Source organism: Cavia porcellus, unplaced genomic scaffold (assembly GCF_034190915.1).
Source record: "Cavia porcellus strain 051 isolate PalLab524CR breed Dunkin Hartley unplaced genomic scaffold, mCavPor4.1 scaffold_7, whole genome shotgun sequence".
NCBI lineage: Eukaryota > Metazoa > Chordata > Mammalia > Rodentia > Caviidae > Cavia > Cavia porcellus.
Window position 1 is genome coordinate 36,838,271 of NW_026947490.1, and position 17,879 is coordinate 36,856,149.

General features: G+C 44.7%; 1 protein-coding gene and 1 long non-coding RNA gene across 6 annotated transcripts in view; one reads left to right on the forward strand and one right to left on the reverse strand.

The window, feature by feature from the left end:
• The first annotated feature begins 791 nt into the window (after positions 1-791).
• The window catches only part of LOC101788927 (zinc finger protein 582), a 39,031-nt gene continuing 21,943 nt past the window's right edge, over positions 792-17,879 (forward strand). Inside the window, exons 1-6 of one of the 5 annotated variants that reach the window (XM_023566052.2) lie at positions 792-929; positions 1,532-1,645; positions 2,944-3,049; positions 4,512-4,638; positions 4,890-4,985; positions 11,107-14,712. In XM_023566052.2, the coding sequence (XP_023421820.1) occupies positions 4,605-4,638; positions 4,890-4,985; positions 11,107-12,431 (1,455 nt within the window). In that variant the 5' untranslated portion in view covers positions 792-929; positions 1,532-1,645; positions 2,944-3,049; positions 4,512-4,604 and the 3' untranslated portion in view covers positions 12,432-14,712. Of the gene's footprint in view, positions 930-1,531; positions 1,646-2,943; positions 3,050-4,511; positions 4,639-4,889; positions 4,986-11,106 lie in introns of those variants that run through there. The other 4 variants (XM_063252309.1, XM_023566050.2, XM_063252308.1 and 1 more) reach the window with 4 other exon arrangements.
• LOC134476690 (uncharacterized) lies at positions 10,483-12,221 on the reverse strand. Its single transcript, XR_010048500.1, has 2 exons — positions 12,060-12,221; positions 10,483-11,370 (listed from the first exon to the last, which is right to left on the reverse strand). It is a non-coding gene; the product is annotated as an uncharacterized LOC134476690 (long non-coding RNA).

Sequence of the window (17,879 nt, forward strand, 5' to 3'; positions counted from 1 at the left end):
GCATGCATAAAAAGGCAAAATGGTAGATTTCTTGGAATAAGCATCTCTGGAGGAAGAAACCATTAGTTTCATTCACATCGTGATCAAAAGCAGCAGCAGCTGCAACATTACTTTCCATATGTTAGCTCATTCAATCATCCCAAAAAACTCAACAAGAAGCGCTGTTATCATTTTCACCTTCAAATGTGAAAGCTCAGGGAAATTTCTGAGAATAGGCCTCAGGAATTTTGGCTCCAATGTTCACCTGGTAACTGAAGCATTACAGACATCACATGGCTGGAGGGTAAGTGGATTGACTGAGTGGGCATTACCTTGGATTCTGGGCCTGACCTGCATCCAGGACTTCAAACCCTCACCCACACTGGCCCACGCTGCCTCAGGATGTGTGAAGTCCAAGGTTTCTCACACTTTCCCACACCAAAGAGCATAATGTTCCTGTGGCGTCGGTCCTTTGCTAGACACCACCCCATAATAGGTTCTCCTTCGTAATCCACATGTCTCACTGCCTGTATTTATAATTTTACCAGACAAAATCGAAGGCTCTTCCTCCTTCCAATCCTGCAATCACACACAGTTGTGTATCGATCATTAGATGGCCCAACTCACTCAAAGGGTGCCATCCAGTCGGAACTAAACACCACACATCTCTACAATAAACACTTTGCAGACAGCGACAATCATTCGTTCACAGAGCATCGCGCATCAGCATCCAACGGACTCGAACGCGCGCGCCTTGCTATAGGTAACATCGCGAGATGAGCATCAGGCTTTGGCAACAGCCTTGACGACTGGAGACTACAGTTCCCAGAAGGCTCTGCGGCATCCACGCCACCTTCCGGCTCCAGGCGGCAAGTCCGCTAGTGCTGAGGGGAAACGCGCCCTGGGCTGCGGAACGCGGTCGCTGTGGCAGCGGGATCTAGGACCGGCAGGTGAGGCGCTCTGGGGCTTCTCGGGCGCTCCGGGATCCGAGCAAGAGCGGCCACTTCGGCCTGGCGAGTTGCGAGCACTGGGAGGGTCGGTCTCAAGTCAGCTCGCGGCTCCTAGCACTGTGAACCACACTTCCCAGGGGCCCCAGCGTGCTGCGCCTCCTGCCCCCTCGGGAGGGCGGGCCAGAGGGGGGTCCTGCCCCTGGACTCTCGGCTCATTTGCATGTATTTGCATATAAGCTTTTTAAATCTGGAAGGAATATTTGTTTTCTTTTCCACGTCTTCATTCCTTTTATTGAAAAAAAGTTTTAGAAAATGGTAGTTAATAAAGGGCGCAAATAAATCATGCCTTTCTGAACATTAGGAGTACTGGTTTGGTTGTCATGAATTTCCCCCAGTTTTCTTTGTCGTGGAAGTATCTTATTTTTCCATCAGTTTTAAAAATAGTCTTGCAGGGTACATCAAACGACTGGAAGTTGTTTTGTTTTAGGGGTGGAAATATTTCATTCCAAGCGCTGTCCTTGACTTGACTGTGATTCTGATGGGCTCTCCTTTATAGGTGCTTTCTTTCCTTTAATAGCTTTTAATATTCTGTTCTTGTGCAGAATTTCTGGCATCCTGACTATTACATGCCTTGGTGTACTTGTTTTATGAAGTCCTCCAAGAATTGCAAGACCTCTGAAGACTTGGAACCGCTAATTTAGAAACAAAGATTATCTGTGAGGATATTTTATTTTTTATTTTTGTCTTTTTTTCATTTTTACCGGTACCGGGGATTGAACTCACGACTGCCTGCTTGCAAGGCGGGTACTTATGCTGCTGAGCTAAGTCCGCAGCCCCTACCGTGAGGATATTTTAGTTGGTTTTGAAATTGTGTGTTCAATAATGGAGAAGCAAATAAGTCACAGGCTAGCCATATAATAGGATGCAATAGTGTCTATATAAGTGATCATCATAAGGAAAAACTTACTATTGTATTAAGCAACATTCACAAATATGTACATCTTAGAGTGAAGTATTTATGATATGCCAGGCACTGGCCTGCACTGCTTCACAAAATAATACTCGTTCAGTGATGACTCAGGGAGTGGTTAAATGACAATACGTGACATACCTGTTTTCTGTTCAGTTGGTTTGGAGTGTGTGTGTAGTATTGAGCCCATCTTTCAGTGGGCAGGGGGTTTGACTTCTGTTTGATGAATATTCCCATATTATGCAAAGGATCTAGTTGTCAATATCTTTCCTTGACATTTACTGTTGCCCAGTGTCAGTTTTGATAGTTGTGTGGTATTTCATTGTAGGACTGTGCCAAAAATGATTTAGCTACTGTAGATTTAGTGCAGTAAGTTTTTATTCTGTTCCTAAGCAGATGTACTGTGTGTGTGTGTTTGGCTTTGCATACTGTTCTGTTTTTATAGGTGGGCACATTCACATGCCAATAATGGAGTCCTGGGCCTGCTCTGTTTCCCTTCTCACATTTTCCCCTGCAACTCCACCCCCTTTGCTGACTCATGGTGGACTCTAGAGATGGTGTCCACAAAGTCTCAGCTTGGGCTGTGGAGCATTTTAAATTTGGAAGTTGGGAATAGCCAGAAAGACTTTTGAGGGTGTTACATTTGATGCCTAAGAGAATTACGTGGTTTGGTCCTGGGCAGGTTTTTATTTAGGCGTTGGAGCTATGCAAATTATGCAGGCCCGCTATATGTTCTGACTGAGGAGAGCTCTCTTTGTCCTTGAGGAGCTGGGCTTAGGCAATGGAACTGATGTGAGCACCCGGGTCTTGCAATTAGTATCTGCAACAGGGCACAACTTGTGCCACTTTAGGGAAATAAGACAGAAAGGATCGCTGTTTCTGTCCCAGCTGAAGCTGGTGTCCTCTAGTTGGGTGACAGCTGCAGTGTGTCCCATCTCTCTCATTTGAGGGTTTGGTGGGGACAGTGAGGTGGGGATTGTAACCTTGGCATTTTGGGAGCTGTGGGGCAAGCCTCCCCCTCATGTTTACTCTTTCTTCCTACAGCTCTGCCCACTTATGCGCCAGGCCATCCCCTCGAGTGGAACCTGGAGGAGGACCCATCAGGCCTCAAGATTCTAAAAGTCATGTCCCTCGTGAGTTTTAAAATCATGTAAATATTTGTTTTCTTATCCTGAAACTTCCCACCTGGGTTTCATCCCTTAATTTGACTCTCAAAAGTCTCCGTTTTAGGCAGTGAAACAGCTAGTTCCCCTCCCCTTGGCTCCTCTGACAAATGCCCGTGAATTTATTCAGGATAGCATTCTTCGTCTCCTGAGAGTCAGTTTTGGGCTAAGAGGCCAGATGGAGTAGAAACATATTTCCCTATCTGAGATGAGAGCATTCCCATGGGAAGTGACGTTTGAAGATCTGGAAGTGACACTCAGGAGGGATCACATGGAAAGGCTGGGAGGTGAAGTTGGTTGGTCTCAAGTCAGTGAACAGTACAGTGCCCTGCTTCAGAGGAGATTGACAGTTAGGTGTAACTGAGTCTTGGCTGGGAATCCATGAGAAATTGAATGCCAGAATTAAACTCTTGATTTGTGGATGGGATCATTCTTCCTTCACCTCTTCAGCTTAGGAGCAAGAGAAGTGAGGAGCTGAAGATGATAGATAATAGCAGGTTAAGTTATTAGCTTGGGAAGTGCAGCATCAGAGCTTGCAAGAGTAGAGAAATCTGATCCAATCTCTGAATCCAAAATGAGAGGATATTTGAGTCATTCTTTTTGTTTGATAGAAAACTGATCAACAAAAGTGATCTTTCATTTTACTCATGAAGAAAATGTTTGCAGCCACCTGGGAGGTACAGCCTGTCATCCCAGCACTCAGGGAGGCTGAGGCAAGTGGGTCGTAGGTTCAGCCCCAGGCTGGGCAATTAGCAACTTAGGGAGACCTTCTCATTACATAGCTAGCTAGAGAAATAAAATTTAATAAAGAAAATTAAAGAAATAAAGGCAAGTGAGCAAGCTTGGGGATATAGCTCAGTGCAGAGACCCTGGGCTCAATCCATATGACCACACACACACGAAAGAAAGAAAGAAAGAAAGAAAGAAAGAAAGAAAGAAAGAAAGAAAGAAAGAAAAAGAAATATAAATATAAAGAAACGTCAGATATACATTGATATAACAATGAACTTAGATCTTTAGGAAATTTTTGATTTACATGAAAATCCTGTTTCTAAGATCTTTTTCCAAAATTTCTTTGAACAAAATACTTGGAAAAAGACTCAAGTATCTCTTTTGTTATTCCATGACATTAAAAATAATAGTCTGACCTTAATTGAGAAGTTATTATGTACCCTGCATGGTGGGCGGTGTGTTTTATTACACTCTTCCCTTTGGTAAGAAGTCATTTGGTTTTCTAATCACTATTTCAGACCTGTGCACAAGAGCTCTGATGTGCAGGAAAGAGGGTATTTGAGAATATAAAAGTTATTTTCCTCACGCCCATTTCCTTTGTCACTTGTTATATCCAGCCACAGGCTTTCTGTTCACCAGAAAAGACCCTTCCAGCCCCCACTGTAAAACACTGACTCAATTCCCTGACATGCATGTCATTCACGCCCTTTGTTTCAGGGGCCAGCACTGTTCAGGGATGTGGCTGTAGTCTTCTCCCAAGAGGAGTGGGCGTGGCTGGAGCCTGCACAGAGGGACCTGTACCGGGATGTGATGCTGGAGACATACAGCAACCTGGTGTCACTGGGTAAGGTGATCTGTCCATTAGTTTGGAGTTTTTCCTAGGCATGTCTGTTCCCTCCTGCTCAGTTCCTGGTGCCTCGAAGTGTGGTGACCAGTTGGTCATATGTGAGTGGCCAAAGGGCAGTCCACTGGCTGAGGCTGTGTTCCTTTCCTCCAGTCGTTCCTGCAGCTGCCTTGCCTGCTTAGGGATCAAGCTCTGGAATGAATCCTGGGGCCCTCTACAATATAACCGGTGGTGTATTTTCTCATCTCCAGGTCTTGCCATATCCAAACCTGATGTAATCTCCTTTCTGGAGCAAGGCAGAGAGCCCTGGGTAGAGGAGAAGGTGAAAGCAGGAGGCCTGTGTCCAGGTAAAGTGTCAGTGGCAACACAGCAGCTCCTGCGGTTACAGGTCAGCAAGGATCCCTGCAGTAGATCATCTTCCCTCCAGACTGCCAGACCCAGGGGTCTGTCTTTGTTACCTCCCTCCTCAGCTGATCAGTAACATTTAACATAGGTGATTGCTCTGGCATGAAGTGGAGACCAGCTGAGACCAGCAGGCTTGTGTAAAGGCAAATGGGTGTAGAATTTATTGTGCTTGGCTTCCTGCAGAAAGAAGTAGGCTTTTTTTAAAAAAGGCTTGAAAGAAGGCAAGGAACATGAGGCGAGAAGGTCTTAGTAAACTTCAGTGTTCAGAGTTCTCTGGATGTTTCGTGCCTCAGTGAACAAAGTGTTCTTCTTTTTCTAGAAGTTTGAGGTTCAAAATTAAGTTGTTTATTTGAGCTTCTCTTTCTCCTAATAAGTATTTACTGCTATAAATTTCTTTTGTAGGACTGCTTTGATTTTGTTCCATAAGTTCTGGTATACTGTATCGGCATTATGGTTGAATTGTGAAAACTAATTTCTTCTTTAACATCTGTGACCCATTGGTTGCTCAGGAGGGTGATAGTTAATTGCCAAGAAGTTCTTGTGGTTTCTTTTGCCATCAGTTTCCAATTTCATTGCACTTTGGTCTGATAATATGCATGGGATAATTTCAGTTCCTTTGCATTTACTTAAGCATGTTCTCTGAGCTAGTAAGTGGTCTGTTTTGGAGAATATCCCATGTACAGCTGAGAAGAATGTTTATTCTGATGCTGTGGAGTGGAACACTGTAGACATCTACTAAGTCCATTTGTTCAAAAGTTTGGTTCAATTCTAATATTTCATTGTTGATTTTTTTGTCTAGTTGATCTATTTGTGACAGTGGGATATTTGGATCCCCCAATACAATTGTATTAGTGCTTATTTGATTTTTCATGTCTGTTAATATTTGTTTTATATAGTTGGTACACTGATATTTGTTGCATCTGTATTAATGATTGCTGTCTTTTCCTCTTGGAGTGTTCCCTTTACAAGAATATGTAGTGACCTTCTTTGTCTTTATAAGTCTTGCCTTGAAATCCACTTTGTCTGCAAATACCTATCCTTGTTTTTTTCTGGGTTCCTGTTGCATAGAGTATTGTTTTCCATCCTTTGACTTTCAGTCAATGAATTCCCTTCTCAATTAAATGTGTATCTTGTATACAGCATATTTTTGGATCTCACTGCTTCATTCAGTTTCTTTTGATTTGTTAAGTTGAGACCACTAACATTCATGGTTGTGACTGATATGTGTTGACTTACCCTCATCATGTTACTTTCCTATTGCTGGCTCTCTATTTTTCCCCTTTTAATTGTTTGCCTTTCCTGATGGATTTTTTTTGTTGGAGTTCATGGAGTTGTAGTCCTTGTTACCTCTTGCTGGAGTGTCTTTCAGGACATAGTGGAATGCTGTTTTGACTGCCATGAATTCCCTGTGGCATTCTTTGTAATGGAAGTATTTTATTTCTCCATCATTTTTTTTTTTTTCTTTTTGAGACAGGGTTTCACTCTGAAGTTCAGGCTGACCTTGAACTCATGTCATAACCCAGGCTAGCTCCAAATTTGCAGTGATCTTCCTGCCTTGGCCTGTTGCTGGGATTACAGGTATGTGCCACCATGCCTGGCCTTCCCATCAGTTCTGAAAGATAGGTGAGCAGGATATATCAGTCTGCCCTGGAGGCTGTTTTGAAACATCACTCCAAGCTCTCTGGCTTGAGGTTTTGTGTTGAGAAGTCAGGAGTGATTCTGATGGGCTTTCCTTTGTGGGTGATTTGTTTCTTTTCTCTAACAGGTTTTAATATTCTATTCTTGTGCTTAATCTCTGGGCTCTTGACTTTGATATGCCTTGCTGTATATATTTTTTTGATCATGGCTATATGCCTCATTTATTTATTTATTTATTGTCTTTTTGAGACAGGGTCTCGCTATGCAGTTCAGGCTGGCCTTGAGCTCACTTTGTAGCCCACGCTGGTCTCAAACTTGCAACGATCCTCCTGCCTCAGCCTCCCAAGTGCTGGGATTACAGGCATGAGCCACCATGCCTGGCCACCTCATTTGTATGTCAAATTCTGTTTCCTTGCCAGGAAAGTTTTATGCTATAACATCTGTGAACAGTTTTTTTAAAAATCATTTGTGTTACCTCTTTTTTTCATTGACTTCAGTCAATTTTATGTTATTCTTCTTTGCATCATCTGCATTGATTTCTTGTGGTCCCTTGTTATTTTTTAGGAAATCTTTCTTTTCCTGATCGCTAACCCCAAGCCTGACATCTATATCTTGAGAGTCTGTCCTCATGTTGGTTTATTCTGCTGTGGTAGTTTCAATGAAATTTTTAATCTCTTGGATATCTGTTTGAATTTCTTTTATTTATTTATTTTATTGGTACCAGGGATCAAACTCATGACTGCCTGCTTGCAAGGCAGGTGCTTATACTGCTGAGCTAAATCCCCAGCCCTGTTTGAATCTCTTTTATGGATTTCATTTTTTTCCCTATGTTTCTCATTCATGTTTTCCAACATTTTCCTAAACTCCTCTTTTTTTGTTTTAATCTTTATGTGCTCTGTACTCACTAAGCATGTTTTTCACCCTGGTCACCATCTCTGTAGTTATGTGAGAAATTATTGCTGAGTTGACTTTTTCTAGAGCTTCATTCATTCGCTTTGTTTTTATGACTTCAGAGAGGCGAGGTAGGTAGCTTTCAGATTGTCCCACCTCTTTGTCCCCTGGGTTTGTCTTGGTGCACTGGATGAGTGGGGCTGCATCTTGTTTAAGTGTCTTCTGATTTTCTCTTTTTTAATTTATTTTTTATTTTTACTTTAATTCCTGGATTGATGCTTGTAAATTACCTATGGTGGGTTGCTGTATTGCTAGTATTTAGAACCCTTAGGAAATGACAACTTCTCAGATATGTCTTCCAGATGTAGCTGGCTTTTGGGTTGCAAGATCCTACATCTTCAAATGATTAGGGATAAGGAGTTGCTGCCTGCTTGGCCCAGCCCCTGGTTCTTTGGCACTGGCCCACAGTATTTTCGATGACCCTTAGGCAATCTCAGTCTTGGTGTATGAGGAAGAATAGTGGTTAGAACAATTATGTCTCTTTGGCTAAAGTGGTACAATCAGTAATAATGATAGTAGCAAAGACTACTAGAAGCCTAGAAGATGACAGCTTGAGGTAACTGTTCATTTGCCACCTTTAGCCATCTGAACTAAATTTGTAGTTGTACAACAAAATCTAAAATAAAGTACAAAATTGTTTGCAGCAAATAAGTCCTCAATATGCTGATTTTACCCTCAGGGGAGAAAATGTAAAATGGGTTGGGGAAAAAATAGAGAAATAAAAGAAGAGGAAGAAATTAGAAGCAAGACTGGAGGATAAAAGAGGATCACACAAACTTTGGGAAACTGGTGCAGAAGATGGAGGAGAAAGAAGATAAAAGGAGAACAGAACAGTAATCACAAAAGAATTAGAAACTATGTTCACAGATAAAAATAAGATCAAAAAATGAGGAAAACAAAAAAACTGAGCCAAAAAAAGAAGAGAAAATAACAGTGTCCCCTCCATGGTGTGTCTGTGTTGTCACTGGTAGACACAGCGTGGAGACAAAGTCCAGATCCATGTTGATTTATCTGAGCAGGCCAGTAGTAGTTTTAGGGCAGAGTGGTGGCTGCACCTTGATTCCCCTGAAGCTTAGCGGGTTTCTGGTCATGGGGTGGGAATCAGGCCCCGACTGCGTGCAGCAGTCAGTGCACCCTCCTTGGGCTTGAGCTCAGCTGGGAGCCATTAGGTGGAACTAGCAGTTGTTTTGAGTTTAGGGCTCACTCAGCCCTTCCCAAGATGGGTCATGGCCAGTTGCCCTCTTTTTTTTTTTTTTTTGGTCTTTTTCCTTTTTATCGGTACCAGGGATCGAACTCACGAATGCCTGCTTGCAAGGCAGGCGCTTATGTCGCTGAGCTAAATCCCCAGCCCCCAGTTGCCCTCTCTTGAGGGAACACCAGATCTGTGCCCCTCATGAGTCAGTGCAGTTCACAGCATCTGCTGCTCTGTTGCACTTTGGGTCTTTCTGTGGAGCCCCCTGAGGCTGCCTGCTGGCAAAGTGTGTCTGCAGGTTGGACAACTCCTCCCCTGCAGGAAGTCCGCCCCCAGTGAGAAGGCACTGCCCATCCCCCTCCTTCTTTGCTTCATTTCTCTTCCCTGTGCTTTATTCATTCCTTGTGCTTCATTTCTCTTCAGATCCTGCCTGGGTCCAGCGGACACACTTCCTTCCCTCTTCTTTTCCTTGCATTGCTGTGTCTCATTGCTTGGACACCAAATCTTGGAGAGGCTCCTTCTCTGCTTCTTATCATGCTGCCATCTTCCTAGAAGCCCTTTCTTTTTTATGTCAGTATCAGATGAAGGCATTAAACAGAAGCTAGAGATGATGACTACAGTAGTCTCCTTGGGTACTCAGAACTAGAGAAGAGTAGAGAAGTGCTTGGGGAACAGACACCATACTGTCATCAGTCCACACCCCTCAGTTGTGAGTAGGACATGGCAAAGGCATTTGGTGAAAGAAGTGCCTTTAATGCGCTTGTGAAGTTCCCCGAGGCCCTCTGCCTTGTACGCCAGGGACACACTCAGGCGTACTCATGGTCCTTGTACCAAGCTGTGCATGCGTCTTCTGCAGCTAAGCAAGTGGTTGCTGTTGCAGTGTAACCTGCCACCCACTGCGCCTGCAGCCATGCACCAGACAAATCTGGATTGCATACGCTGCTCAGCTCTTGCCGTTAATAAGCAGCAAAGTACACTTCTGTGCCAGAGGCTCCCGGTTAGCACACCAGGCCTGGTCCTCTGTCGAGGAGCAAGCCATTCTTTCCAAGGTTACCTTTAAGCCATGGAAAGTTCGAGGAAAAGCCACTCAGTGGCCATTGCTGTCAGAGAAACTTCAGATACAGAGGCCACCACAGCGTCAGGCAGCACGAGAGGTATTACATGTCCACTGCGTGTGAGGCCAGCCACCAGGATTCTAGCGCACTGGGACCTGCTGGTGTGTCCACCGTCCTGCTCACCCTTCCTCCCACGTCTGCGCCGATGTGGGACACAGGTCTGGCCGTGCAGTCCTGCCATCACTTTCTCACTTTAGTTTTTTAAGTCGTGTTGAAGTGCACGTAACAGAATTAACCATTTGACGTGCGCAGCTCAGGAGTGGCAAGTGCAGTCACGTTGTTCTTCAGCCCGCACCACTCCATGTCCAGAGCCTTTCATTTTGTGACATCTCGGGTTTTAGAGTGTACTCTAGGAAAGTATAATGTACGCTCATGTGGTAAAATGTAAATTGTGAGCACAGTGTGTCAAAGGACAGACACATATACCCGTGTAACGAGACACAACACCTCTATCTCCACGAAAAGCGCCATAAGCCTTCTCTCCCCGGCAGCCATGACTTGCACAATGCACTCAGGCACTCAGGAGATTTGTCTGTCTTGTAGTTTCAGAGAAACCATTCAGTTTTTTTTTTTTTTTTTTTTTTTTTGTCTTTTTTGAGACAGGGTCTTGCTATGCAGTTCAGGCTGGCCTTGAGCTCTCTTTGTAGCCCAGGTTGGTCTCAAACTCGCAACAATCCTCCCACCTCAGCCTCCCAAGTGCTAGGATTACAGGCGTGAGCCACTGCGCCCGGCTCCCATTCAGTTTTTTTTTTTCTTTCTTTTTTTTGTGTGTTTTTCGTTTTTATCGGTACTAGGGATCGAACACACGACTGCCTGCTTGCAAGGCAGGCGCTTATGCCGCTGAGCTAAATCCCCAGCCCCTCTCATACATTTTTTTTTTTTTAAAAACGTAGTTCAGAGGTGAATTGGAGCTACACTAGCATTTTATTTTTATATTTTGTTTTTTTCAAATCTGTTTTATTTCAGAGAGAAAAACAAAACAATTTCAAAACATGACAATCGGGACAATAATGGTACCTACCGTTGCACACTGCCATCCCCAAATACATGAACTACTCTTATAACCTCTTTTTGATTATACCCGTGTCATTATCTTATTATTCCTTTTTCTTTTTTATTGCCTCACTTTCTAACTGTTTAGCCGATACTGTATTTCTTCTTTTGCAGTACTGGAGTCCGAATATTATACCAGAGCCCTGTCTCCAAAGTGGGATGTTTATGACGGCGAATCCTCACAGTGGGAGTTAACAGAAGGCCTTGCACGCTACAGTCTTGCGTGCTCGAGTTCCCAGGATGACTGGGAGTGCAGAAGCCAGTTTGACAGACAACCAGGAAGTCCAGACGGCCATTTCAGCCAAACGTTAGACAGTCACGAGGAGATGCCCACTTTGAAGCAGGAAGTATCCTTTACTTTTTATCAGAAAATGCATCCTGGAAGAAAACCATGTGGATACAATAAACGTAGAAAAGACTTCTGGCAAGAGGAATTCCTAATGGATCATCAAGGTGTTCATACAAACGAGAAACCCTATAAATGTAAGGAATGTGGGAAAGCCTTCAGATACGGCTCTCGACTGATTCAGCACGAGAATATCCATTCTGGCAAGAAGCCTTATGAATGTAAGGAATGTGGGAAAGCCTTCAATTCTGGTTCAAATTTCATACAGCACCAGAGAGTTCACACCGGGGAGAAACCTTACGAATGTAAGGATTGTACAAAGGCCTTTAGTCGGAGCTCACAGCTGATTGAACATCAGCGAATTCACACTGGTGAAAAACCCTATCAGTGTAAGGAATGTAGCAAGGCCTTCAATCGCATCTCACACCTTAAGGTTCACTACAGAATTCATACTGGTGAGAAACCTTACTCTTGTAAGGAATGTGGGAAGACCTTTAGTCACCGTTCCCAGTTAATCCAACACCAGACTGTTCATACTGGCAAAAAACTTTATGAATGTAAGGAGTGTGGGAAGGCCTTTAACCAAAGGTCCACTCTCATCCGCCACCAAAGAATTCACACTGGTGAGAAGCCCTACACCTGCCAGGTGTGTGGAAAGACCTTTAGAGTGAGCTCCCAGCTTAAGCAACATCAGCGGATTCATACTGGAGAGAAACCGTACCAGTGTAAGGTGTGTGGCAGGGCCTTCACACGGGTCTCCCACCTCAGTGTCCACTGCAGAATCCACACGGGTGAGAAGCCATATGAATGTAGGGAATGTGGGAAGGCCTTCAGTCACTGTTCACAGCTGGTCCAACATCAGGTCACTCATACTGAGGAAGAGCCCTGTGGACACAAGGAATGCAGGAGGCTTGTAAGTCATGATTCAGCTGCTCCTCTTCAATATCAGAGACTGCGCGCTAGAGAAACACACATGAGTGTGTTAAATGTGGAAAAGCCTTCCATCAGCACTTACCCACTGTTCATCATTAGAGAGTTTATGCTAGCAAGTAGCCACATGAATAGAAGCAACAAGAAAAGCCCATTAGCCTAGGCCAGTGATGGCAAAGCTTCCTGGGCAGTGGTGGCGAACCTATGGCACGTGTGCCCCAGCAGGCTGTTTGTTAGCATTGAAAGCCTGAAAGGTTTGCCATCACTGTTGTAGAGTTTCAGTGATACAAACAGCCCGCTATGGCACACATGCCGTAGGTTCGCCACCACCTGCGTAGGTGAATCACAGTTAACTCTGGCATCTTAGAGAAAGACCTGGGAATTAGAGTGCAAAAGAGAATGCCTTGATTCTGAGTTTATTTAGCCTAAGTCAGGACGCTTCATATAAAACATTTACAAATTATTTACAGTTGTCAAGCAGGGAAAGGTTGGAAAGTTGTTTCTAACACATTCCAGAATTATATTTTCTAACCAAGGCTTCTTTTCATAAGTTTAAACGTTTAGTTTTCTCAGAAAACAATAAAACGAAACAAAAAACCAACTAATCAAATACTGTTGGATTAACTAGGAAATCCATTATGCAAACACCAAGACTGAAAAGAGGAGAATGAATCCAGCATTTCACATGCAGGGAGGTGAGATGGGCTTTCCATTTTGCCACCTTTCAGTGCGTGTAGGTCCAGGTCCAGACTGCTCACACACACGAAATGCACTGTTGAAGATACCCAGGCACTTCTAGACACCCAGGCAATAAAGAATGTGCAAATAGAAAATACAAACAAGAAATGACACGGGGTGGTCAGGCATTTTACAGTCATCTCAGTACTTGTTCCTGTTTCAGGAGTCATCTAATTTTGGGAACATGTTTCTTGACTTCCACGTTGTTAAATTGTTTTGTATTATCTTTATGACTTGGTTACCTACACAGGAGCTATACGCAATTCTTACTGGTAGCATCTGTCTCTTGACTTAGAATTTGCTGATGTAAGATTCTAATTTTCTGATAGGCGGGGTAGTGCATGCTGGTAATCCCAGCACTCAGGAGGCTGAGGCAGGATGATTGCTGAGTGTGAGGCCAGCCTGGGCTACATAGCAAGACTTTGTCTTGAAAAGAGAAAACAAACAAACCCCAAACAAACTAATGTTCCAACCTGGTGCTATTCAGAGTCCCCGGTTTCTCCCAGTGGTGGCCAGTGAAATCTGCTGGGGCTTCTGGGAAGAACCCTTTTCCTTTGGGGAGACAGATTGTGAAGACCCCTCGTCTCTCACTTCCTGCCCTTGAACCTTCCCATGTGGTAACGAGATGGCAGCAGTTACCTTGGACGCAGGATGGGGAGGACGCAGGATGACCTCGGGGAAGCTAACTCAGCTTCCAGGCCAATTATGAAACTGCCTCTTTGATGCTTGGTTGTATAAGAAAAACCCTTGTTGATGAAGTTACTTTTAGTTGATATTTTGCTTTTTTAAAAAAAAATCAGCACCGGAGATCTCATAACGTCATGCTTGCAAGATAGGCACTTATGCCACTGAACTAAATCCCCAGCCCCTAGTTGGATATTTTATAAATTATTATCCAGAAGCATCCCAAATGATGTCAAATTTTATCATTAGTAAAATGACCTGAAAATACCTACTTAAAAAAAATTTGACATTGTTCTTTGTGGTTGACTAAATGACTGGTTGTTGTGTATGTTCCTTGAACTTTTCTTTTTCTTTTTTTTTTTTTTTTTTGAGACAGGGTCTTGCTGTGTAGTTCAGGCTGGTCTTGATATTGCTGTGTCTTCCAGGCTCGCCTCAAACTCAAGTGATCCTCCTGTCTCAGCCTCCCAAATGCTGGCATTATAGGCACTCTTTTCAAAGATGAGACTATGCCTGGGTGAACTTTGGGAACCATATACATCCTACATCTCTTATGGCCAGGATGTTTTGCCTAGAAAGACATATTACTAATTATTTATGAATCATACTTCTTACCAGTATATAATATCCCGTTTTTCCTACAAAATCCAGCCTTCTGCCAATGTTACAATCTCAGTGAAGCACAGCCCTGCTGCTCACTGTTGGTGACTGTGTTTGCCCCCTTGTGGCAGAGCTGAGTAGTGACAAGGGCAGTCAGCCGCAAAGCCTGTACTTACTGTCTGGCCCTTCAGATAAAAGGTTTGCTTACTCCGACCCAGAGTAATTATTTTGGTATTTGATGCTCACATTTTGTAATATTAAATAGTAACAACTTGACTTTGGTATGTTTTTGCACATCCATTGGTTTTCAGCCTATCATGTATTCTGAAAATAACACAAATTCAAAATGTGGATATTTGGGATTTGTATTTGAAAGAGAAATTCCCATTCTTGGTGTAGTGATTAAACTTTATCCCTTTGGTTCACGTTGTGTGTTTGTGTGGCACCCACTCCTTTCCTTTCTGTATGTGACTGATTGTCTCGTTTCTCTTGCTGAGTCAGAACTCCGCTGTGCTTGGGGTAGTGGTGGTTTTCCTTAGAAATCACTGTTGGGACTGAGAGAGATCACCGTTGTACCTTCTATCCTGGCATGGATTTTTTTTCTCTTTTCAGAGAAGAGACCCAGATGGTTAGCTCTTTCTCTGCCCTCGGCACACATTCATTAATGTCTCTTTCATCTCACTAACCTAGTGGTCAGCTTTGAACTTCCTTCACTCATTTGCTTTTGCTTAGTGATTATGTAATCACCAGACTCTACCCAGATTTCCATTTAGATTTAAATACACTCAGGGAGAGTGGCTTTCATCGATGGTCACTGTTGTCTTCCCCTGTCTATACAAGGACAGAGTTTTACTTCAAATGCCATTTAGTTAGGCCATTTGCTTGGATATTTGTCTCAGTGAAGTGTATTCTGAATCCTTCCATGTTCAGAAAGCTTTGTACCTTCATAAATGTACTTCAGGTCAGTAGAACGTGCTGATATCTTCTCCATGATGTGCAGGTATCACTGCAGTGGACAGTGGCTTCTGATTTTGGAGTAGGGAGATGAATTCATTTCCTATTGCTATGGTGATAAATTATCACCAGCTAGTGACTTCCAGCATATTAGCTAAAGTCAAATCCAAAGCATCTCACTGGACTAAAATCAAGATGGTAGCAGGCCTGTGCTTTCTTCTGGAAGGTTTTATTTGCTTTCTGGGAGAGGACTTTACATGAAAATGTAGAAAAGTGGCCACAACACACCCAGAGGCCGAGTGGGGCTGAGTTGGCCTTTGCACTCAGATGTCTGTGACTGAAAACCCTGCTTCCGTCAAGCATGGTGCTTACAGAGAACGGACCCACTTCCCTGCTCCAGCTTCTGAGCGGTGAAATCAAGTGGTAGATTACTTAAAGAAAGAGAAGTCAGAGATTGGAGATGCATGCTTTGTGCCATTCCAACTTTAGGAAGCTGGACAGAATGAAACTAAGGCCAGGGGCTGTGGCTGGGTTTGGAGACAGTTCTGGGACAAACTGCTATCGTATGCCTGTTTCCAGAGTAGGCATAATAGGCCATGCCTGTCTTAAAACTGATTCGGGATAGAGCAAGCCAGTTCCACACTCCAAGGGTGTCCAGGTTTTTCTATAGCCATCTTCCTATCAGGAAAACATGGGTGTCCACTTGACACCAGGAATCTCTTTCGATAGTCACTAAGTCTGGGATGACTTCCCTTCAGTCTGGCCAGAAATGACCTGGCCTCCTTGAGAAACGTGCTTAGCTTCGACGAGGTGTTGAACCAGGTCTGTAGTAACAGCCCTCTGCCCGCACCTGTAGGTGCCTCCTCATAGGCCTAGCTATTTCAGAGGCTGAGGCGGGAGAATGGCTGGATCCCGGCAGTTCAAAGATAGTTTGGGCAACATAGCGAGGCAGTCTCAAAAGCGAAAAACAACAGAACAAACAAAAACAAGAAAACCCTACAGGAGTGGAAAAAACAAACACCCCCCCAACCCAAGAAAAATGTGAGGCTTGTACGTACCTAATCTTTCCAGCAGGTGGTGCGCACGCGCTGCTGTGTCCCCGCTGGTGGCCTTTCTGAATTTCTTCAACTTCCGATACAGCTACTAATTGTGATTTTACTAGTCATTCGTTACAAGGGTAATTTCCACTCTGGCGCGGTGCAGAACCGAGCTCAGGCGTAACAGTGTGGTGCTGAAGACGCCGTCCGATCTGCCAACGCTCCATACTAATAAAGAGGCAGGAGTCGCAGAGGTGAGGAGCATTCGCGGTTTCTCAGTGCTGTTCTTACTGTGCTAAAGCTCAGCCTAGAGGAAGGATCCCGCGGCACCGACAGGCATCTGGGACCGCATGGAACCAGGACACTGGCTCAGACGCCCGGTAACTAGGGACGCTTCTGGTTTCCAGGCAAGGGAGGGGGGCGCGCACTCCCCGCGCCTGCGCACATCTGTCCCCGAGCCCCGGGCCACGCCCCTTCCACACGCGGCCTTGCTGTTGGTTTTCCATCGGAACTCTCGTTTTGCGGGTCAGGGGAAATAAGTGGACTGTTAAAGACGAGGGCGTGTTCGCGTGCGCGGCTGCAATGTGTGCGGCAGTGGCGCGTCTCAGACAGACATCGTCGGGGCGTGTGGGAAACACCGGGTTTCGTGAGCGTCGGGGAGGAAAACTGCCTCGGTGGTAGCGAGTCCCGAGCCGCACGGTGCCTTGGTGCGCGTGCGCTTGCCGGAGCGCATGCGCGTCGCCGTGGCCTGGCCCGCCAGCCGCACACGACCACGTGCTGTGTTGTCCTGGTTGCGCGTGGTCGTCGTGTGATCCGGACTCACCCGACTGACTGCTAGTAACCGTGGCCCGGTTACCAGGCCAACCGACTGCTGTGGAGATGGACAGCGTTGGATTCCTTGTGGGAGCCGCTGTTTGGAACGTTGCGTTACTGCGCTGGGAATCCAAAGAGTTGGAGCTGAGTGGCAGCGACTCAACATTAATACTTTAGTGGTGTGCTTGCGCAGGCTCGCCCTTGCAAGCAAGAGCTGAGTGCAGTTCGGAATGTTCTGTGAACTGGTTGTTAAACCGTGTGTTCGGTGTATGCATGTGTCACACAACCTTACCAGTAATATTGAGGATAAGAGGCATGCATGCATGTTCCTGGGGAGCTGGATATCAGACCCTTACCAGCAGGTCAGCAGCAGGAAAAGATAACCCGCTGTGATTACTGGTAAATCTGCGGCAGTGAACTCTGCTTAGCTTAATCTTTTCAGCCGACACAGGGCTGTTCAGATAATCTTGTTGCTTGAGTTTGGGTGGTTTGAGAGTTCTTTCAAGGAGTCGGTTCATTTCACCTGAGTTATCTAACTAGGGGACACAGCATTGCTCGTAGCAGTCCCTGATTAACCTGCAGTATCTGTAAGATCAATATCGATGCCTGCATCTTCTTACTAGTGTTTTTCATATGTTGTCTCTTTTCTTTTGGGCAGTCTACTTTGGTCATCTCAGTTTAATTTTCAAAGAATTCAGTTTTGCAGTGGATGTCTACCCAGTTCCCAGTGAGGAGAGGACTGCCACTCTGTCCAAGCCAATCACAATGATTTTCCTGAATGACTGGCA